The sequence below is a fragment of the Toxorhynchites rutilus genome, chromosome 3, assembly GCF_029784135.1.
Source record: "Toxorhynchites rutilus septentrionalis strain SRP chromosome 3, ASM2978413v1, whole genome shotgun sequence".
Taxonomy (NCBI): domain Eukaryota; kingdom Metazoa; phylum Arthropoda; class Insecta; order Diptera; family Culicidae; genus Toxorhynchites; species Toxorhynchites rutilus.
In genome coordinates this window covers 318,249,755-318,273,055 of record NC_073746.1, presented here as the reverse complement: position 1 = coordinate 318,273,055, position 23,301 = coordinate 318,249,755, and the positions used below count along the sequence as shown (strand labels likewise).

The following is a 23,301-nucleotide window of genomic DNA, read 5'->3' as shown; positions in this document are numbered from 1 at the left end:
ATACCAACTCTAATGAGCCGGCAAAACTAATTATATTTTTTTTTGGAACCAAAAGAAAACTCATACATTTAATTCGCTTCATTGCGCTGACATTTAGTCATAGCCGTGATCCACACATGGTGAGGCAAGAAAAACAAGATCATCTGCCTGCATCGCAATGTGTTTTCCATACCGGCGCAAATTTTAGCCAGCCACAGTTGCGGTGATTGAGCAACGAAATTGAAATAGAAAAAAAAATGGTAGCGAAAATCACGGTCAAGGTTAAAACTGCTACCATGTGCACCGTTCGGCATGTCACCCGGTTAGCCTCTGCTTGTACGCTTCCGCTAGGAACTCACGCACTCACATCCGGAGTGCTATCTGGCGGCAACACGTGCTTGTGCAACAGGTCAGTTGAATGAGCGAAATGACACTCGGAACGGCTGCCGACAGGTGCGCTGAATTTATTTGCATTGCGTTGACAGACTCGTAAAAACCGGACCAAGTTGGGCGAAAAGTGCAACGATCGTAGGCGTGACCGCCAATCGTGAGGTCGATGGTTACTTGATAGCCGCGTAACACATTGAAGAACAGAACTCGGCCTGAAGTAAGGTTACACACACGGTTCGGGTTAGCACAGGTGACGATGTGATTCCCACCGGCAGCGACTTCACTTCACGGTTGCAACATTTTGTTTACCTTCGGACCGATCGGCTGTCAGCGGTGAAGCGAAGGTCACATTTTTGCCTCCAAAACTGATGAGCGATCTTCATTCGTTCGCCGCCAGGGAGAAATTAAGAGGCCAAAATGCTAGCAAAACTTCACACGAGAATGGGCCAAACGAAAAGGAAAACATTTCAAAACCACGCCATAAACAAAACGGAACCAATTTGCTCCGGACGATAAATAAACCATATCGCGATCGAGTTCGATCGGGTTCGGTTGGCGAGAAGTACGCGATGTTTCGCTTTCCAGAATGAGGTGTGTTGATGATGAAATATTAATTATGGCATATTCGGATGGTTTTGTTCTTTTTCCACACTCTGAGAATAGTTAACTGTTGCTAATGGTCGTTAAATACAGTTTATCATTCTCCAGCTGGTCTTTACAGATGGCTTACTTGACTGCTGCGTGCACATTTACACGTTTTTTGTTCTTGAATAGGTCCAAATATTTTATTTGAAGTAATGGAAATTGAAAACTGCACATTCTTCTCATACTTCCGGCCAAAAAAAAGGGCACAAGCTACAGAGATATCATTGCTAATAAAATCAACATTTAATACCCATTACATTTATTGTTACAAGACACATGAAACTCGAGGCGAATGGCAAGATCTGTAGCTTTTCTGCTCAGCTCCTTCGATTTATGACGACACTAAAATGATGTATCGCAGCTTCCGTTGCGTGGAAAGAATTCGTTCCAATTAGGGGAATTTAACTTCTCATTCATACGTTTCGACCCTTTCGCCGAAGTGAAGAGCGAAAAGAAATCTGCAAGATTCTGCCCCTTCCAATAACAACACATCTCTCGTCACATTCTTGAGTGAGCCATAAATGAAGGCACCGCAAAAAAAACGACAGATGATGATTTTGTGTTCTCTTATTTTGTACCAGTTTCGACAGTGAAGAAATAAGCATCCGGCGATAGGTCACAACAAAGGACGAGTCTGGAGCAGGTTTAGACGATCCGCACAGAACCTCGGTTCTGCGTCATTCAGCTGTTGGCAGGTGTAGGCAAAAATGCTATGGGACTAACCTGAGGGTTCACTGGATTCTGAGCAGCGCCCTTGAAATCATGCAACCATTAGTACTGCTCTTTGACACTCATTTATTCGACTTTGAATATAAGTTATTTATTGATATAGTATTGCAAAATTATTAGGTCTGAATTGAAAATTGTTCCAAATTTTGAATTCAGATCCACTATTTTTACGTTCAATCGCCATTGTCTTTTTGCCGTCAAACAACCCAGTGTGTTACATGGCATTCAAAATAAACATCCCGGTTGCCAACTCAGTTTTATGATACGAAGATCATGATCATAAAGGCGCCAAGTCCGCTGCCCCTATGATTATTATGTTGACCATACTCACTGATTATAATAGCAATTCAGGAACGTCTGAATACTTAGCATATGTAGCTCCGAAGTAGTTTACCCTTGGCTTATCTCGAAGCAACTCAACTGTTTCTTTAATTGCTCTCTAGATAAAGCTGATAGTAACTGAAGGATGTTGATTTAATGTTTTGTGATTTGCTAATAATGTATCTGCCCGAGCTGTAAACTACACCTTTTTTTCGTAGTTCAGGACTGTAAGTTGGTGTCGTCTAAGCTCTAATTGGAGTTTCTGCGTTCTCGGAGACTCCGAGTCGGAGTAGGCAAGCTATCAACGTCATGAGCAAATTTGCCAATTTTGAAGTATACTTTTCCTCAGCCACTATCATATTCATCTGAAACGCAATTAAAAACCAACAAGAGTCGCTCTGAGATAAGCCAATTATAAACTACTTCAGAGATGTATGTTTTATAGACGTGGAGTATTGCTCTTATAACCAGAGTGTCGTCAACATCATAAACATAATGCGAGCGGTGAAAATGAACGTGGCAATTGTATAATCATAATATTCGTATAATATAACTGACTTGGCAACCCGGTTGTTTGAATTCTGTCAAATTGAGTGTCATATGATACAGCGGGTTCATTGATGTCAAACAGATAATGGGCGTGAGCATTTAGATAGCGCGATATTTTGTAAATTGTGGGCTTACTGAAATTTTCGGCGAACTTTGTTTTTTTGAATACAAGATAAAGCCCACAATCTACAAAATATTCGGATTCTCGGCGAATTTTGTTTTTTGAAGACAGTTTTTAAGGCCGTTAGATAATTTAATACAAATTTTTCTGTTCGCTTCTCCTTCTAGATCAGGAGTTCTCAAACTGTTTTGCGGTTGATGAAATGAGAAAAATTGACCTTATTTTTTTTATTAAAATTCAACAAAATAAATTAATACATGAAATTCAGTAATTATCAAGTGTAACTAATAGTTTTCAAATACACATTACTCACAAATACTTAAGTAGGTAATTAATTTTTAGAACTAACTTTCAAATCGCAAAGTAAAGATAAAAATATGTTCCGGAAAAACGTAATCCTACTATAGAAACTATGAGTGGGTTATACCTAAAATACAACCGCAAGGTTGACGTAGGACTACCTTTGGCTTAGTAGATATTTGAGTGTATCGATCAAACCAGTGATTAAAAGAAACAATTTCCGAATTCAGATGCGAACAAATCCGAATTTAGGTCAATTCACGTATTGTGAAAAGATTACATTCTTTGTTGCAAGTCGTATGGCATGATGCCATGTTCATTTCATTCATTTCTCGTGGATTTCCAAAATATGTGAACGAAAGAATGGCTAAACGTCCAATGTATCTTACTTTTCGCTCTGAATTTATTGCATCTCCCAAGTGTACATAGGGAAAAGTAGGTAAAGACGGACACCCTAAGGTGTAATCTCAATTTTTACACATATATAGCTTCCATATAGTTGTTGTACAAATTGAAACTTCAGGTCCTTTTCTATCATAATTACCGTTGATACTAGTAAATTTATTCCAACATTGGTGTATTCTGGGTCATTGAAAAAAATACATCGAAATACTATTTCTTCACATGGAAATACTATTTCTTCACAAAGACGGACATCTAGAATGGGTAAGACGGACACTAAGGTGGGAAAGATGGACACTTACGGAAAAGTTGTAGTTTTTGTACGTATTTTAGTGTTTTCAGCATTGGGGAGTGTTCTTGAATTACGCTACGATTCGAAAGGTTACTCATGTTGTTCGTGGACAGTTTCTTCCTTGGAAAGGAACGACAGAAGAGGTCAAATACATACACTCCATGCAAAAATTTCTGGATTTTTGCGGGCCATTGTCCTCGCGAAGGAAGGAAAAGGATCTGAAATAGCAAACAACCTGTCCACGCATATTTTAAATGACCTCCTAGGAAGACGATAATTCATTTGTAAAGTTTAATGATACACTTAAAAATATTTCAAAACGAAAGTTTATTTATAAAGCATTAAAAACAATTCATCAATGATTTAAGTTCATTTGAGTATTTAAATTAATTCTATTTTCAGTGGGAATAAAAAAACAAGAAAAAAGAAGAATCAAGAGCAGTTCTGACAAATAGTTGCAGTAAAGCATTCAGCGTGGAACCATGAAAGGCATTGTAAGCATATTGTCCAACCTATCCCGAAATCTGAATCAGAAAACTGGCTTCCGCATTTCTCGCATAGATTATTAGATGAGGTGTCCCCTTTGCCCTTATTTTGCTTAGGCTTCTTCGAAGAGCGTTGTTTTTGTTCTTTTTTGATGGATTTAATGTCTTTCGATTCTTTCGCCTTCTTCAAAGTGTCAGCGTATTGAGCAGACGTTATGTCAGCTGCCTTTTCTGCTTGGCGTTTTCTCTTTGTGACTCTCGGGGTGACCATTTTCGGTAACGGAAGTATGATCGACGGAGATATTTCAAACACCGGGTTATTGGCCGTTGAGATGCTGTCCGGTTCTGCGAAATCAGCCATGATGTCTTCGGGAAGCACTTGAACTTCTTTATCCTCACAGGAAATGCGATTTACGGTCAATTGACTAGGCGCACCTTCAAGATGCAATCGAAACGTCTCTTCTTCACGAAGAATCTCAGGATCGGGTTGATCAGTCACCGTGGCCGGGGCAAAGTCATCATCGGAAAAAATATTGCGATCAAATGGCCAAATTCCTGTTTTTTCGAACCCATTCTCAGCAATTTCCGTAGTAGCCGCCTTGATGAATGCAGGTTTCATGAGCTCGGCAACGTCATATTGGCTGACGACTTTACCTGGATTCTGTTGTAGGAAACGCCCTACTTCCTGTGCGTAGTACGTCTTGAAAGGTGCCATAAAGGATACATCAAGCGGTTGAAGTTTGTTGCTAGTGTGAGGTGGTAAAACTGGAACCTTAACAAAGTTTGTTCTAGCTTTCTCGGTAAAAGCTAGGTTCTTCGTGTGCGACGAGTGGCCATCAATTATGAGCAAGGCAGGACTGTCTTCAGAAGGTTTTACATGCTCCAAAAAGTGATCGAACCACTCATTGAATATTTCGACCGTCATGTAACCCGATGCATTACAGGCAAATTTGCTTCCACGTGATGCCCCTTTCTTCAAAGCTTCGTGCATCCGCATGCGAAGAAAAATGAAGAACGGCGGAAGGTGCTGTCCGGTTGCGGACATGCACATTACTGCCGTAGCTGTTTCTCCGCGTTCCGCAGATGTAATACCACCAACCTGTTTTTTGCCTTTCAATGCCGCTACATTAGACTTCTACGGAGGAACCTGTAAGAAAATATGAATAAAAAATTAAACTGATTTTTAAACTAACTACAATACCAAAACAAATACTAACGGTACAAACACTAGTCTCATCGGCGTTCAAAACACGATCTGGCGTCAATTTGGGATCTTTCAGCGCTTCTTCCAGCAAATCGTAAAACGCAGATACTGCTGGCTTATTGAAGCCTCTGGCTCGGGCGGCAGAGGTAGCTTCAGGTTTACGGAACGACAATTTGGGATTTCGTTTCAGAAAATTGCTTAGCCAAGCTTTTCCAGCCATCTTGGTAGACTTGTTGAACGGGTGTTGCAATCCATTTTTTTCGGCCAGATCAAAAGCAAGCTTTCGAACATTAGTCATCGTTATTCCATAGAACCTCTTTTCAAAATCCAACAGATGTTGTACCAGCTCCTCTTCTTGTTGAGAATTGAATACGGAATCAAGAGGTCCTAGCCGAGTTGATACAGTTGGACTTGTGAGGTGGCGAATCAGTGTGGATCTTGGAATTGCGTAACTTCTTGCTGCTGTCTTCACCGGCGATCCACTTTTTACAGCCTTAATGGCTTGTTCCAACTGCTGAGCGGTCCATGACTGCCGGTTACTCTTGCGCTTGTAATTTGTAGGCATCTTTATAGTAAAACCAAAAAGTTTTGTTAAATACCTAGGAAAATACTAGTGTCCTTCTTTCCTTACCTTAATGTGTCCGTCTTGCCCGAACTGGCAGCTTTTTTTTCGAATGACCGTAGCTCTTCCTATAAGCGTTGAAAAACCTCTGATTTATCATAGGATAGTTAATGATGGACTAGATAAACACTTACCCGTTGGAGGAACACGTTAAAAACAAAAAATAACGGACTTTTCGCTATTTTCTACGGAGTAAAAATTACATCGAATGGTGCACCCGCGAAGATAATTTTTGTTTTGTTTACAAGCTTGACAGTTCGCTCGTTGGAAATCAACATTGTGTCTCGAAAGTATTGATACACTTTATTGAAAGTATTTGCATAACTAAAATATTTCAAAAAATTTTAATTAATGAAATATTAAAAGTGTCCATCTTACCCGCAGTGTCCGTCTTTACCTACTTTCCCCTACTTCTTAAACCGCAAATTTGCTTGATTTGTTAAACTTCAAGCACTCAGTTTTGATTTTGACATGTAAGTTGAACGCATATTGTTCAATCGACGTTATCGACGTTATCGCAGCAAATTGTTATCAGAATTTTGCCAAACGGTATACGTAGAAGTTCAATTAGCTGAAGAAATCAAGGAATGTCTTCCAATGCAGTCTTGAATAACCAAACCAAAGCATTGTGTTCATACCGCTTTTGAAGTCTGCACATATTCCCGAGTGTAAAAATGCATGCGAGTACAAAAGTACCCGCACATTGCATTTATTTGCAATGCCAATTTCTCCAGATTCCTTGGTTTTGAAGTCTGTGTCGAGGAACTCATTCCGATCTGCAGAAACGCATGCGAGTACAAAAGTACCCGCATCTTGCATCTATTTCGCAATGCCGATTTCCCCAAGCTCATTGAAATCTGTGTTGGGGAAACTCATCAAGTAACCGCACCTTGCATCAAATTAATGTGGCGAATGAACAGTATTGTAAAGTAAAATTTGCATTAGACACCAATCAACGTAAAAAACGAAAACCAAGAAAACCAAAAAAAAGTCCTGCGGTATTTTTTTTTTTGAATTTTAATTTATTCATAAAATTAGTTACAATCATCTGTTTTAAGTCAAATATGCGCCGTTTTGTTCGATGACTTGTTCCCAACGAGATGCTTCAACTTCATAATACCCCTGTTATAGAAGCTCGCTTCCTTATTGGCAAAAAACTCGGATAGCCAATTTTCACAGGCCTCTTTTGTGGCTAACTTCTGACTACCTAGCTCGTTCGCCATGGACAAAAACAGGTGGTAGTCACTTGGTGCAAGGTCCGGACTATACGGCGGATGCAAAAGAACCTCCCATCCGAGCTCCCGGAGCTTCTGGCGCGTCACCAAAGAAGTGTGTGGCCTGGCGTTGTCCTGATGGAAGACAATGCGGCCTCTGTTTATCAAAGATGGCCTCTTCTTCATGAGTGCTACCTTCAAGCGGTCCAGTTGTTGGCAGTACAGGTCCGAATTGAGAGTTTGGCCATAGGGAAGCAGCTCATAATAGATTATTCCTTGACAATCCCACCAAACACACAGCAGAACCTTCCTGGCCGTTAATGAGGGTTTGGCCACCGTCTGAGCCGCTTCAGCGGGCTTCGACCACGACCGTTTGCGCTTCACGTTGTCGTAAGTGACCCACTTTTCATCGCCAGTCACCATCCGCTTCAGAAACGGGTCGATTTTGTTGCGATTCAGCAGCGATTCACATGCGTCGATACGGTCAAAGATGTTTTTTGCGTCAACGTGTGTGTTACCCATACATCGAGCTTCTTTGTGAATTCAAGCTTCTTCAAATGGTTAATAACGGTTTGATGACTTATCCCCAGCTCTTGGCCGATGCTACGGCTGCTACTATGCCGGTCTTTCTCGGCTAATTCAGCGATTTTGTCGCAATTTTCGACGACAGGCCTTCCGGAGCGTGGCGCATCTTCGACGACCTCTACACCAGAACGAAAACGTTGAAACCATCGTTGTGCGGTGGAAATGGAAACTGTATCGGGTCCATAAACTGCACAAATTTTATTGGCAGCTTGAGATGCATTTTTGCCTTTGTCATAGTAGTACTGTAAAATATGTCGGATTTTCTCTTTATTTTGCTTCATATTTGCGACACTATAACTCACGAACGACTTAACCAAACAAAACACTGTCAAGGACTATATTATAGCGCAAAAATACCTTTCCAACAAGCTATAGTATGACTCGATACAATGAATACAACTAGAACTACGCGCTTACAACGACACCTCGCGGAAATACCGCAGGACTTTTTTGACAGCCTAATATCTTCAAACAATTTTTTCATCAAAAAATGTTATAATTAAAAAACAATCAAATATGCGGTACAAAAAAATTTAATATATTTTCTGGCATTTCGAAATTTTGAAAAAAATATAACTTCGAGACCCGCTTCTGTTCTAATTTTTATCTAAATGCGTTCGTATGTATTTTTTTTTTTTCTACATGTGGTGCAATTTTTTCCTGAATTTTTAAGAACAAACATAATTTTCTTCATCGTTTGCATTATTATTTTTATTTTATTGAAATCGATTATTTTATTGTATTCGTGGTTTTAAATTATAAGATTAAAATTTTTAAAAATAATAATAATTTGGATATTTTTAAGTGTTCTTCTCATTATTCCGAATGATCTTTCCACAAGGACTTATTTTTTCTCACAGAGCTTAATCGTTCCTGGGTTTACACTGTTTATCTGTGTCGTTTATATTCCTCCTAATCGAATAATCGATTCAGTTTTAGCATCCCAACACGGTGAATCGCTAGATTGGATCATCTCACGCATGTCTATGAAAGACAAGATTCTCATCTTGGGCGATTTCAACATACCCTCTGTGAGTTGGATGCTAAGTACATCGGGATATTTTTATCCGAACCTAGTCACTCATCGATGAACTTAGTTAAAAAAAACTCCTGGATTGCTACAGTACAGCGGGCCTCACTCAAATCAACTCTGTTTGCAACACCAACAACCGTTTGCTAGACCTATGTTTTGTAAGTCTAGAGCTCAACCGGGATACGATGATCTCCAAAACTCCGGTCCCACTCGTTAAGGAGTGTCGTCATCATCCGCCTCTTCAATTGTTCATCAAGAATTTAACTCCTTGTCAATACATCCCGGTCTTAGAAGCAACTCGTTACAACTTCAGGAGAACGAACTTCACGGAAATGAACCTGTTCTTATCTTCTGTAGATTGGGATAACATGTTGCAGGATTTAAGTGTCGAATCAACCGTCGAGAAATTCACCTCCGTGGTTTCCTATGCCATCAATGAGTTCACTCCCAAAATGGTATGTAAGGTCAATGCATACCCCCCATGGTCCAACAACACACTCAAGGGGCTAAAGTCGATTAAGAGTTCGGCGCTTAAGAAACTTTCCAAAGACCGCAACTCCGACACTAGCGCGTACTACCTTGCCTGCAATAACAGATACAAACGGTGGAACAAGCAATTGTTCCACACTTATCTGAATAGAATTCAATTTAGTTTGAAAACAAATCCCAAGAGGTTTTGGGGTTATACAGATGAACAGCGGAAGGAAGTCGGATTGCCCTCAACTATGAAGCTAGGTGACAAAGAAGCATCGTCTCTCCCTACTATCAGTGATCTGTTTAAGGAACGTTTCTCAGCAGTTTTCACCGAAGAAACACTTAACCCAATTCAGCCATCGGTCCTCATCCACTAATCACTCATAACTCCGTGGAAACAGCATGCACTCGTTTGAATGGTTCATCAAATCCTGGTCCCAACGGAATACCATCAATTATTCTGAAGAAGTGCAGTACGGCTATCTCTAAGCCCCTAGCTACAATTTTCAATCGTTCTCTCAAAGCTGGATCATTTCCTATATGCTGGAAGAAATCTTTCGTTTCTCCAGTGTTCAAAAAAGGCGACAAAAGTTTCAAACTACAGGGGAATTGCTTCATTATATGCCTCTTCTAAACTTTTCGAGCTGATTGTTCTCGACTTTCTCAAGCACAATTGTCTCAACTACGTTTGCACTACCCAACACGGATTCATGCTGAAAAGATCAACAAGCACCAATCTTATCAGTTATACGTCTTTCATCATCAGAGCTATAGAAGCCCATAAGCAGATAGACGCAATCTACACAGATTTCTCAGCAGCATTCGACAAAATTAATTTTAAAATACTAATAGCAAAACTCGAACGTCTCGGTTTCTCTGGTACGCTACTAAGTTGGCTAAACTCTTATCTTGTCAGTCGTTCAATGGCAGTTAAAATAGGTGATATTTTTACTGAACCTTTCTTCGTTACTTCCGGTGTTCCACAGGGTTGTCACATTGGACCTTTCTTATTTCTGCTGTATTTGAATGACATCAACTTCACTCTGAAATGTTTCAAACTTTCGTACGCAGATGCCTTCAAGCTTTATCATGTAATAACTTGCCAAGAAGACTCGCAGTTCCTTCAACGGGAACTCGATAGCATCTCCGACTGGTGTGCAATAAACCATATGAGTTTGAACGCTGACAAATGCTCCGTCATCTCCTTCGCTCGCAAACGTTCCGTATTCTCGTTCGACTACACTATTGCCGATACAATTCTTAATCGGGAGGATAAGGTTAAGGATTTGAGCGTGCTCCTAGATTCAAAGCTCAATTTTAAAGACCATATTGCTTACATTACTTCCAAAGCTTCGAAGTGCTTGGGCTTCATTTTCCGAGCTGCTAAGACGTTCTCAGACATCCACTATCTAAAAATTTTGTATTGTTCGTTAGTCCGATCTATTTTGGAGTATGCAGTTGCTGTATGGTCTCCGTACTATTAAAACAACATACAACAAATAGAAGCAATACAACGTAAGTTTGCCCGCTTTGCTCTGCGACGGTTGCCTTGGAACGATCCCTTCAACCTTCCCAGTTACAAAAATCGTTGTCGATTAATCGATCTAGAGCTTCTCGAAAATAGACGGAACGTAGCGAAGGCTGCTTTCGTCGCAGATGTTGTTCAGTCTCAAATAGACTGCCCTGCTGTGATAAATGAATTCAACATGAATATTCCTCGTCGTACTCTGAGAACCCATGACTTCCTCCGAATTCGTACATTTCGTTCCAATTATGGCTATAATGAGCCTATTAGTCGTATGTGTCGTGTGTTCAATCGTTGTTTTCATGTATTTGACTATCACTTGTCTCGTTACGTCAATAAGAGTAGGTTCCGTGGAGTGCTTGGACATACTAACCTAGTTTTAAGTTAGAATAAGTCGTATTTCTATTAGGATTAAGATTGTGTCATTTGGACTGTATTTTCTGTTGACGCAAAAATGAGCAGGTTTTATACCCATTTTAGAAAAATTCTGAAAAAAACCCATATCCTAAAATAGACGTAGGAAGAAATTTGAATACAAACTAGAGTAGTGCTGAATCTCAGAATAAAAAAATATTAAAATTTAATTTAATATTAAAATAAAAATAAATTGAATTTTTATGTTAATATTTGATTTTTTGATGAAAATTTTGTTTGAAAATATTGATCGATACACCTTAGTAAGATGTACTTTCAGTATTCTTTTAATATTTTTGTCTCAAAGCTATTAAGAAGGGCGTTCAAAATACGAGAAGGTACATTTTTTACCATAGATGGTGTACTCAAATATATGGTACCACTGCCAAAATGATTTGTTTAGTACTCCATACAATATTTTCATACAGCTGAACATTTGGTTTGAGGGCACTTTTTACTCCCTCACCTAGCCAGACCCTTTGGAAATATAAAAAAAATTTTTTCTACTGCTCAACACTGAAAAAAATCTGAAAAAAAACATACATATCAAGAAAAGCCGTAGGAACACATTTAAATACGAATTAGAGTTACGAATTAGAGATACGAATTGAATCTCTAAATCCCAAAAAAAAAATTCAAAATTTCAATATTTTTTTTAGTACTTCAATTTGTGATAAAAAAAATTTTTTGATAATTTTTCTTGATACACCATAGTAAGATGCACATTCAGTATTATTTTCAAATTTTTATCTAGGAGCTTTTGAGGATGGCGTGAAATAAACGAAAAAGTACGTTTTTCACTATGGATCCTACGTTAAACCTCATAGGGGTTCAAATAAACCGCCAAAATTTCTTATTATTGGGGGTACTTCACTTTTTACTCCCTTACCCGGCCAGGCCTTTTTCGAAAAAGAATTTTGTACATTTCATCCAACAACTTATGAAAGGCGCCGGAAACGAAACGAATAATTCGTTTGGATTCTAAAGAAGACTACTTCACATTCTCGGCCTACTTAATAATCACCTCTTTAGTACATTTTTGGCGATCCTGAAGCGTGATTTTGTTGTAACTTTATTATAGTCTTTAAAAACTAGTTGTCATGTTAAGTCTCAGCCTCAACATATGGTGTTAGCTGCTCGCTGTCTAGAGTGAAACTAAAAGTTAAATCACAAATAATTTGTACCTAAGTTTCATGCAACGTGACATGTAGGACCATTACCACTCCATTACTTGCTCGTTTTTCTGCATAACTGCTCTTTCTGCTCTTCATCGTTTGCATTATTTTTTTTATTTTATTGAAATCGATTATTTTATTGTATTCGTGGTTTTAAATTATAAGATTAAAAATTTTTAAAAATAATAATAATTTGGATATTTTTAAGTGTTCTTCTCATTATTCCGAATGATCTTTCCACAAGGACTTATTTTTTCTCACAGAGCTTAATCGTTCCTGGGTTTACACTGTTTATCTGTGTCGTTTATATTCCTCCTAATCGAATAATCGATTCAGTTTTAGCATCCCAACACGGTGAATCGCTAGATTGGATCATCTCACGCATGTCTATGAAAGACAAGATTCTCATCTTGGGCGATTTCAACATACCCTCTGTGAGTTGGATGCTAAGTACATCGGGATATTTTTATCCGAACCTAGTCACTCATCGATGAACTTAGTTAAAAAAAACTCCTGGATTGCTACAGTACAGCGGGCCTCACTCAAATCAACTCTGTTTGCAACACCAACAACCGTTTGCTAGACCTATGTTTTGTAAGTCTAGAGCTCAACCGGGATACGATGATCTCCAAAACTCCGGTCCCACTCGTTAAGGAGTGTCGTCATCATCCGCCTCTTCAATTGTTCATCAAGAATTTAACTCCTTGTCAATACATCCCGGTCTTAGAAGCAACTCGTTACAACTTCAGGAGAACGAACTTCACGGAAATGAACCTGTTCTTATCTTCTGTAGATTGGGATAACATGTTGCAGGATTTAAGTGTCGAATCAACCGTCGAGAAATTCACCTCCGTGGTTTCCTATGCCATCAATGAGTTCACTCCCAAAATGGTATGTAAGGTCAATGCATACCCCCCATGGTCCAACAACACACTCAAGGGGCTAAAGTCGATTAAGAGTTCGGCGCTTAAGAAACTTTCCAAAGACCGCAACTCCGACACTAGCGCGTACTACCTTGCCTGCAATAACAGATACAAACGGTGGAACAAGCAATTGTTCCACACTTATCTGAATAGAATTCAATTTAGTTTGAAAACAAATCCCAAGAGGTTTTGGGGTTATACAGATGAACAGCGGAAGGAAGTCGGATTGCCCTCAACTATGAAGCTAGGTGACAAAGAAGCATCGTCTCTCCCTACTATCAGTGATCTGTTTAAGGAACGTTTCTCAGCAGTTTTCACCGAAGAAACACTTAACCCAATTCAGCCATCGGTCCTCATCCACTAATCACTCATAACTCCGTGGAAACAGCATGCACTCGTTTGAATGGTTCATCAAATCCTGGTCCCAACGGAATACCATCAATTATTCTGAAGAAGTGCAGTACGGCTATCTCTAAGCCCCTAGCTACAATTTTCAATCGTTCTCTCAAAGCTGGATCATTTCCTATATGCTGGAAGAAATCTTTCGTTTCTCCAGTGTTCAAAAAAGGCGACAAAAGTTTCAAACTACAGGGGAATTGCTTCATTATATGCCTCTTCTAAACTTTTCGAGCTGATTGTTCTCGACTTTCTCAAGCACAATTGTCTCAACTACGTTTGCACTACCCAACACGGATTCATGCTGAAAAGATCAACAAGCACCAATCTTATCAGTTATACGTCTTTCATCATCAGAGCTATAGAAGCCCATAAGCAGATAGACGCAATCTACACAGATTTCTCAGCAGCATTCGACAAAATTAATTTTAAAATACTAATAGCAAAACTCGAACGTCTCGGTTTCTCTGGTACGCTACTAAGTTGGCTAAACTCTTATCTTGTCAGTCGTTCAATGGCAGTTAAAATAGGTGATATTTTTACTGAACCTTTCTTCGTTACTTCCGGTGTTCCACAGGGTTGTCACATTGGACCTTTCTTATTTCTGCTGTATTTGAATGACATCAACTTCACTCTGAAATGTTTCAAACTTTCGTACGCAGATGCCTTCAAGCTTTATCATGTAATAACTTGCCAAGAAGACTCGCAGTTCCTTCAACGGGAACTCGATAGCATCTCCGACTGGTGTGCAATAAACCATATGAGTTTGAACGCTGACAAATGCTCCGTCATCTCCTTCGCTCGCAAACGTTCCGTATTCTCGTTCGACTACACTATTGCCGATACAATTCTTAATCGGGAGGATAAGGTTAAGGATTTGAGCGTGCTCCTAGATTCAAAGCTCAATTTTAAAGACCATATTGCTTACATTACTTCCAAAGCTTCGAAGTGCTTGGGCTTCATTTTCCGAGCTGCTAAGACGTTCTCAGACATCCACTATCTAAAAATTTTGTATTGTTCGTTAGTCCGATCTATTTTGGAGTATGCAGTTGCTGTATGGTCTCCGTACTATTAAAACAACATACAACAAATAGAAGCAATACAACGTAAGTTTGCCCGCTTTGCTCTGCGACGGTTGCCTTGGAACGATCCCTTCAACCTTCCCAGTTACAAAAATCGTTGTCGATTAATCGATCTAGAGCTTCTCGAAAATAGACGGAACGTAGCGAAGGCTGCTTTCGTCGCAGATGTTGTTCAGTCTCAAATAGACTGCCCTGCTGTGATAAATGAATTCAACATGAATATTCCTCGTCGTACTCTGAGAACCCATGACTTCCTCCGAATTCGTACATTTCGTTCCAATTATGGCTATAATGAGCCTATTAGTCGTATGTGTCGTGTGTTCAATCGTTGTTTTCATGTATTTGACTATCACTTGTCTCGTTACGTCAATAAGAGTAGGTTCCGTGGAGTGCTTGGACATACTAACCTAGTTTTAAGTTAGAATAAGTCGTATTTCTATTAGGATTAAGATTGTGTCATTTGGACTGTATTTTCTGTTGACGCAAAAATGAGCAGGTTTTATACCCATTTTAGAAAAATTCTGAAAAAAACCCATATCCTAAAATAGACGTAGGAAGAAATTTGAATACAAACTAGAGTAGTGCTGAATCTCAGAATAAAAAAATATTAAAATTTAATTTAATATTAAAATAAAAATAAATTGAATTTTTATGTTAATATTTGATTTTTTGATGAAAATTTTGTTTGAAAATATTGATCGATACACCTTAGTAAGATGTACTTTCAGTATTCTTTTAATATTTTTGTCTCAAAGCTATTAAGAAGGGCGTTCAAAATACGAGAAGGTACATTTTTTACCATAGATGGTGTACTCAAATATATGGTACCACTGCCAAAATGATTTGTTTAGTACTCCATACAATATTTTCATACAGCTGAACATTTGGTTTGAGGGCACTTTTTACTCCCTCACCTAGCCAGACCCTTTGGAAATATAAAAAAAATTTTTTCTACTGCTCAACACTGAAAAAAATCTGAAAAAAAACATACATATCAAGAAAAGCCGTAGGAACACATTTAAATACGAATTAGAGTTACGAATTAGAGATACGAATTGAATCTCTAAATCCCAAAAAAAAAATTCAAAATTTCAATATTTTTTTTAGTACTTCAATTTGTGATAAAAAAAATTTTTTGATAATTTTTCTTGATACACCATAGTAAGATGCACATTCAGTATTATTTTCAAATTTTTATCTAGGAGCTTTTGAGGATGGCGTGAAATAAACGAAAAAGTACGTTTTTCACTATGGATCCTACGTTAAACCTCATAGGGGTTCAAATAAACCGCCAAAATTTCTTATTATTGGGGGTACTTCACTTTTTACTCCCTTACCCGGCCAGGCCTTTTTCGAAAAAGAATTTTGTACATTTCATCCAACAACTTATGAAAGGCGCCGGAAACGAAACGAATAATTCGTTTGGATTCTAAAGAAGACTACTTCACATTCTCGGCCTACTTAATAATCACCTCTTTAGTACATTTTTGGCGATCCTGAAGCGTGATTTTGTTGTAACTTTATTATAGTCTTTAAAAACTAGTTGTCATGTTAAGTCTCAGCCTCAACATATGGTGTTAGCTGCTCGCTGTCTAGAGTGAAACTAAAAGTTAAATCACAAATAATTTGTACCTAAGTTTCATGCAACGTGACATGTAGGACCATTACCACTCCATTACTTGCTCGTTTTTCTGCATAACTGACAGAGCACAGATTGATTGTTCCAATTGTTCAGTCATAACGCGGAATTTATATTCAGATAATGTTGAATATTTTCCAATTTTTCAATAGTTAGTTTCAAAAAAAAATTAAATGGAATAAAATTTTTTATTATAATTCTTCATTATAATAGGTGCGTAGAAATATTTCTAATCGATTGATGCAAACATCTCGGCGATCTATCGAGAGCAGGTTCAAAATCTTCCATTTTTCATTGCATTCTCACTTTTTAGACATTTGTTCTGTATTCCATACCTTCTCGTTAAACGTAGTCCTACGTTAAAACGACCACAATATGAAAAAAAAGTCACGATAAAGTATTTTTGCTGCATGAGAACGCTCGATCACACGTAGTTAAAGTCCATAAATCTACCCCACCCATATTCTCCAGATATAGCCCCTACCTACTACGATTTGTTCCGATCGATAATGTATGTTCTGACTGGACAGCACTTTCATTCTTATGAAGAGACTAAAAGTCGAGTAGATTCGTGGATTGCTGGGGAAGACCAACAGTTCTCCAGACGAGCAATCTGTATGCTGCCACAATAATGAGAACAGGTTGTGGCTAGCGACGGGCAACACTTTTAAGAATGAGGATAATATCTTTTTTGCTTAATAAACCACAAATTTTGACAAACAACGAATCTGATCACCTGATATCAATATTTTTTACGCGGTACTCTCAGAACGAGGTTTCCATTTAGCACGGAGATGAAATTACGACATCCCTTCTATAACGCGGTACTCTTATAGCGCGGTTTCCGTTCGACAACGTCCCAACAGTTTTTTTCGTGCAACCAATGCATGATTTTAACTGGATATGTTTATATAAACATTCAAGATAATCTCTTAGCCGTTTACGACATCGGTTTCAGGCAAGCTCCGGCATAGACGATATGATTCGCAAGTCAAGATGTGCTGCAAAATTAGATGTCATTGCCAAACCTATCAAACTACTCGGTGAGCTCAAGGCAGATCTACGGGAAAAGGTGCGCCCGTTTGGTTACGATGCTGGGTTAGATGAGCGGTAGAAAACAGTACGGCAGAAAGCGGAAGGGGGTTTACCTGAAATGTTAAATAGAAACGATTATCACAAGAGTTTGAAAGAATTCTGCACTCTCTCAGTAATATAGTATTCAGCTGCTACTAGTACTTCATTCGAAGATAAACGTTTTGTGTGTAGGAATGATGAAACGTTTGCAACATGAACTATTGTAGAATTCACAAATGTGCACAAGCGTATTGTGTTTTTTTTTACAAAAAATCAGTATACTTTAAAAACGGTTACAGAAACAATGTGCAGATTGAGTATGCGAAGCCACTTCTTTAACTTCAGCATCATCAACGTCCGTAGTCCTCATCTAGGTAGGGATCAATTTTTATCAGAGAAAAACATCCGAAAATTTTTAATTTACTTTTGACGTAGGACTACGTCTTTGATTTCTATGTAGGGGGGTCACTCTACGAAAAATGTAACGTTTATTAAGAGTTTTCAAATGCATATTACGCAGAATCGTTCTTACGATATATGTTATAATATATACCATTAGACAGCAAATTCATCCAGCATTTTTTTCTCCTGACACATCAACAGTGGAAATAATAAAACAAGTATAGAATTTATCAAATAAAAGAGGTTCGTTAATTGGGCCGAAAACACACTTATACACTTATCGAATTTTACTCGCTAACTGGACTGCAAAACAGCAAAAGCAATACTTCGAATTGAAGATAACATCAATTATTGATACATAACTGCTTTGCATCCCAGTTAATGTACGCCCTGTTATAGATAAGTACAGTTGAAGATAGTCCAGATAGCGAATGACTTCTGTATATGACGGGGTGACAAACATCTTAAGTGAGTGTCTTCCGGGCTGAGCCAATACTAGCAGGATGGCAGCGATTATCATGCGAGGACCTATTGAGATCAGCATTACATCGCATCATAAAAATGAAACGGACTGAAGTATTAATCTTCATGACTCATATTCATAATTCTCAGTGACTCAATTCCTTCTATGGTAGATTGAGCAGTAGAACCAATACGACTTGATTGTGATAGTCTGCCAACAAACATTACTCCACCGAAAAAGCTACTGCTCCTGATTATGAGTACAAGCCGTTACAAACCGTTCGACGGTTATGAGTACATATAACAAGCGGCCCTTTTCAGGGTCATTTAGAGTTTCAAAAGAATTAAACTAACAGATTTATGAACAATGAAAATAATTACATTTAAAAAAACAACTGTTCTGAACAATCACAGTCCTACGTCAAACTTCCGTCCGTGTCCTTAGACTCAGACCCTTCTACTTTTTGTTTTATTTTTTTATCATTTCCTTTTATGGTCTCCATACTACGCGGTACGAATAATGTGATTTGTACTCATTCTGAGTTCTGAGTTATAGCGCGGTTTCCATACAACGCGCTGAGGATTAGCCTGGTTTGTATGTTAAATACGAGTTTCTTATAGCGCGTATAACGCGGTACGCACTCACCGCGTTATAGGAGGGTTGACTGTACTAATTCAGCTTTCAGGAATTGGAAAATGTGAGAAATTCTCTCGGTAACCGTATCCCTCAAATTCGAAAAATGAAACACAATACGATCCTTTGTATAACCGATATTCTATTCCATATCGATTAGAAGCCTCCTGTTTCCAGAATCTTGCTAAGCAGATCCCACATTTCCAATATCGTAAACGAAACCGTATCGCTGCATCGAGAAACTGAGAGCAGCGTAAGCTTTCTGTGGGTGCGCATCGAAACCGCAGGTTCAGCAAAACCGCTACTTCGGGTGCATAAATCAGCGTGCGAAATATGAGACAACGCCTGTTAAACTGTTGCCTTTTTTCATTTCTTCCCCGCAGCTCGGTGTGAGACCCTTACTATTGTTGTTGTTAACATCATCATCTCCACTTCTAGGCATCGAACTGGCAAAGAACACTAAATAGACGAAACGAATGATCGCGGTAAATTAAATTTCCTTCTTCCTCAGGTACTGCTCCTCTTCCGTATGGATTGAAACAAAACGGGAGACCGTGTTTATACTGTGTGTACGTTTGTCGCCCCCTTAAATCTATCTTAAACCCGGCTTCGTTTAGTGCGTGTTCTTCTTTGATTATAATTACGGCTTGGGCATGATCGTAGGCGGATTGATAAGATAAATCGCGGGGCTTTATGGGCGGGCGCGACCATAGTCACAAGGGACCAAGGGGGACCTTGAGAGATGCTGGATCAGTGAATGCCCCCGGGCATCCACATGACGATCATGTGATTCGTTTGACGCACGAAAATTTCCAGAGTAGCTAACAACCCGAGGCACGTAATCAACAAATTGGTCACCGCGCTTTGCGTGGGATGCGTGGGCCTCACAGAGCAAATTTGCTGAGATATAACTGTCGGTGTGCTGATAGTTACGTCGTCACAATCAGCGACAGCCATTTCGCCATCGGTATCGTCGAGAAAGACAGGTTATTTCTGTTTCTGAACAAGACAATGGATGGTGCAGAAGGAAGTGACAATAAAATGGGTTAATTTACTGAATTCATCGCACTTGACTAGCATGTGTGTATTCAACGTGAACCTTGAACCAGATTGAGACGTGTCCCGAACTCCAAAAATATAGCGCAGCATGCGAAGCTCTCGTTTCAAATACGCGCATGTCTCTAAACCCAGCGAACATAAATCAGCTGTTAGGATTACAGTTTGTTTATTTGGCCATAGGAAAAAAGGGCTGCAATAACACTTCCCGCAGTCACGCGTTTGAAAACCATTCAAGGACGACAAATGAGTTCTGCGTGAGAACTGGCAGCGATTCAAGTGTGTTACCGACGACGACAGCGATCGTTAATCGTTCCCGAGCGAAGTTCACAAAGGTCAGTAACACAGTCGGTCGACGCATAGTTTGCGGCAGACCGAGCGTCTCTCCCAGCTGTGCGCTTAATGGTGGTGATGACTGTCGAAGAAGCGTCACTATTGACGATCGCTAGATTTTTGACATTTAGCTGTTGGTAAACAAAGTATACTAACCTCAAAGTAGATAAGTAGGTTTGGTTGGCTCACGTTTTATCCCTTAACCGATTCGTTTCCTTTGTTCTGATACGAGACGCCAAGCTGGTTGTGCAAATAAGGAAAACTGGTGCGAAAACTAGATCGGAACGCGTCCGGCCGCGCGTTGTTCACGTTGTTCACTACTCTTTGGTTGAGTATGAGCGTCATATGCTATTTCCACTCTTACCACCGATAATTTTTTGTTTACTCAAACTTTAATGACATCCATCGCGCGGATAGACATCTCGGAGGGCAACAACTGCGGCAAACTATTTTTACACCAAAACAAAACTTTCGATTAGTTATGCGAGCACGTTTCTCGCGTTTTATGGCTCTCCTTGAAATTTCCCTTTTTGTTTTACAACTTCATTAGAATTTATTTCACTTGCACAAAAATCGGCTCCCCATATCCGAAATTCTAACGACCGATTTTCACTTGAGACTACTGCACTCGCGACAACACTACACCCCCAAACACATTGACACCCGACTGAAATTTCCTTTTTCTCACCCTTTCAAAATGCCACTCTAATTAAAAACAAATCAACTATATGACTAAACATCCGAATCACTCGCAGTAGAACATTGCTCAAATTTGGCATCCATCAAACGCAACGATAAACTTCCGCTCCTTCAAAACCGCCAAATGTCAAAACCGGCCTAACGCCTTCCAAACAAAACGCCGCCCTGCCGTGCTTTCACCCTCTTATGCACAAACACGCACACACGCGAGCGCGCGCACCCAATCAGAAATCCCAAACGCAGCGGGAACTTCGAAAATCACGATGATCGACAACGATCGATCGTCCTGCGGGTGCCACGAACTCGGTCGAGGAAAAATTAACCCTTTCGGCTGAGCCGTGTACGCTCCGAACAATCAGGCAAAACGATGTGAATACGATCGCGACGTTTTATCGACTAAAAACTGGCTTCCTGACTGCCGGCCGAGGAGAGTTGACTGAGGGACGACGGACCGACCAACCTCTTGATTGCTGCTGTTTGCTGTTACTGTTGGTGGTATTGCTGCTGCTGCTGCTAACGCTACTGACTGGCTGGCTGACTGCTAGCGTTTTATTTTGCCACTAATGATCGCCACTGCAAAAACTTCTGATGACGCACACCGTAGAACACCGTTGTGTACCCCCCTGGCGCAGCAAACCATACGCGAATGATGTGTGGGCTCCGTTCACGCAGTGTCGTACCAAGAGAGAGGGAGTGCGCTCTTGTTTTGAATTCCGCCGTGATTGGGAGAGAGAGACCAACGCGCGGTTATCCGGCTGTGAAACACGTGGGCACTCTCAAACACTTTTCCAATAGTTATTAATCATAACTAACCATATCTGCGTAAGAACACTTGTGACAAAAAGCAATTCTTCATCCGAAGAACGCGTTCTGAATCGAAAATTGAATGATGTTGTGTAAACATGAGCAAGAAAGCCTCTCGTTTGACAGCAGCGGCGGCGCAGTACTCTCCCTCTCTATCAAAACAAGAGAGGTGTCGGGCAAAACATGATTTTTTATCCTTTCATGGCGCACATTGCATGCAAGCGCTGGCACGTGTTATGCATTGGAGACGCCGGGATTTTTTTGTTTCTGCCATATGCGGTTGAGAGATGACGCATCGGGATTTATTCAAGGGAACACTGCATGGCCCTGTTGCATTTGGTTGAATTCTCTCACGAATCAACCTATCTGGCGACTGTCTGGTTTGAGGGTAATTTCGTTCTATACCGGTTGAGGGGTTGATTTATGCAAATCAAGTGTGCACGTAACATTCAATATTACAGTTAGAAAATGGTTGTCAGTGAGCAATCTTAGGAAACAAACAAAGCACTTTTGACGTAGGATTACGCCTTTCGGGAACACATTGGGGTACAAATTGATAATCGAAAATTGAACATATCGTGAAAATTGTCCAATTTCAAACGCTTCATAATGGCACTCATAATGGATCATAATGGATTGATGAAATTTTTGCGTCATTCGATTTCGGTACTCCATAACATTTTTTTATATTGAAGAAAATAGTATATGTCATGAAACTAACTATCGAACAATCGAAAAATCTCAACCCCTATCCTAACGGAAATACCCTCTTTTGATTGGTCGAAATTGACGACACATGTGGCGGTTCCCTAATAGAGACATCAACACCAAGTAGCCTGGGGGAAATCGGTATTGTAAATGTATGAAAGTAGGGAATGTTGTTCCCACCGAAAAGTGTTCCCTAACAGAGACATCTAAACCAAGGTGCCCGGGGGAAATCGGCATTGCAAATATTAGGCTGTCAAAAAAGTCCTGCAGTATTTCCGCGAGGTGTCGTTGTAAGCGCGTAGTTCTAGTTGTATTCATTGTATCGAGTCATACTATAGCTTGTTGGAAAGGTATTTTTATAGTCCTTGACGCTATAATATAGTCCTTGACAGTGTTTTGTTTGGTTAAGTCGTTCGTGAGTTATAGTGTCGCAAATATGGAGCAAAATAAAGAGAAAATCCGACATATTTTACAGTACTACTATGACAAAGGCAAAAATGCATCTCAAGCTGCCAATAAAATTCGTGCAGTTTATGGACCCGATACAGTTTCCATTTCCACCGCACAACGATGGTTTCAACGTTTTTCGTTTTCGTAGAGGTCGTCGAAGATGCGCCACGCTCCGGAAGG

The 23,301-nt window shown here is 39.6% G+C and overlaps 2 protein-coding genes across 11 annotated transcripts in view; both read right to left on the bottom strand.

Moving 5' to 3' along the window:
- Nucleotides 1-21,720, bottom strand: part of LOC129774807 (G protein-activated inward rectifier potassium channel 3-like) — a 302,558-nt gene extending 280,838 nt beyond the window's left edge. For 4 of the 10 annotated variants that reach the window (XM_055778780.1, XM_055778781.1, XM_055778782.1 and 1 more), the window contains exon 1: nt 20,617-21,716. The gene's annotated coding sequence lies outside the window, so the exon portion shown is untranslated. Of the gene's footprint in view, nt 1-20,616 lie in introns of all 10 variants that reach the window. The other 6 variants (XM_055778777.1, XM_055778779.1, XM_055778773.1 and 3 more) reach the window with 5 other exon arrangements.
- LOC129774480 (uncharacterized) lies at nt 5,349-5,982 on the bottom strand. Its single transcript, XM_055778223.1, has 2 exons — nt 5,431-5,982; nt 5,349-5,360 (listed from the first exon to the last, which is right to left on the bottom strand). Exons 1-2 carry the CDS (start codon nt 5,980-5,982, stop codon nt 5,349-5,351), a joined length of 564 nt encoding a protein of 187 aa, XP_055634198.1.
- Nucleotides 21,721-23,301: the final 1,581 nt, after the last annotated feature.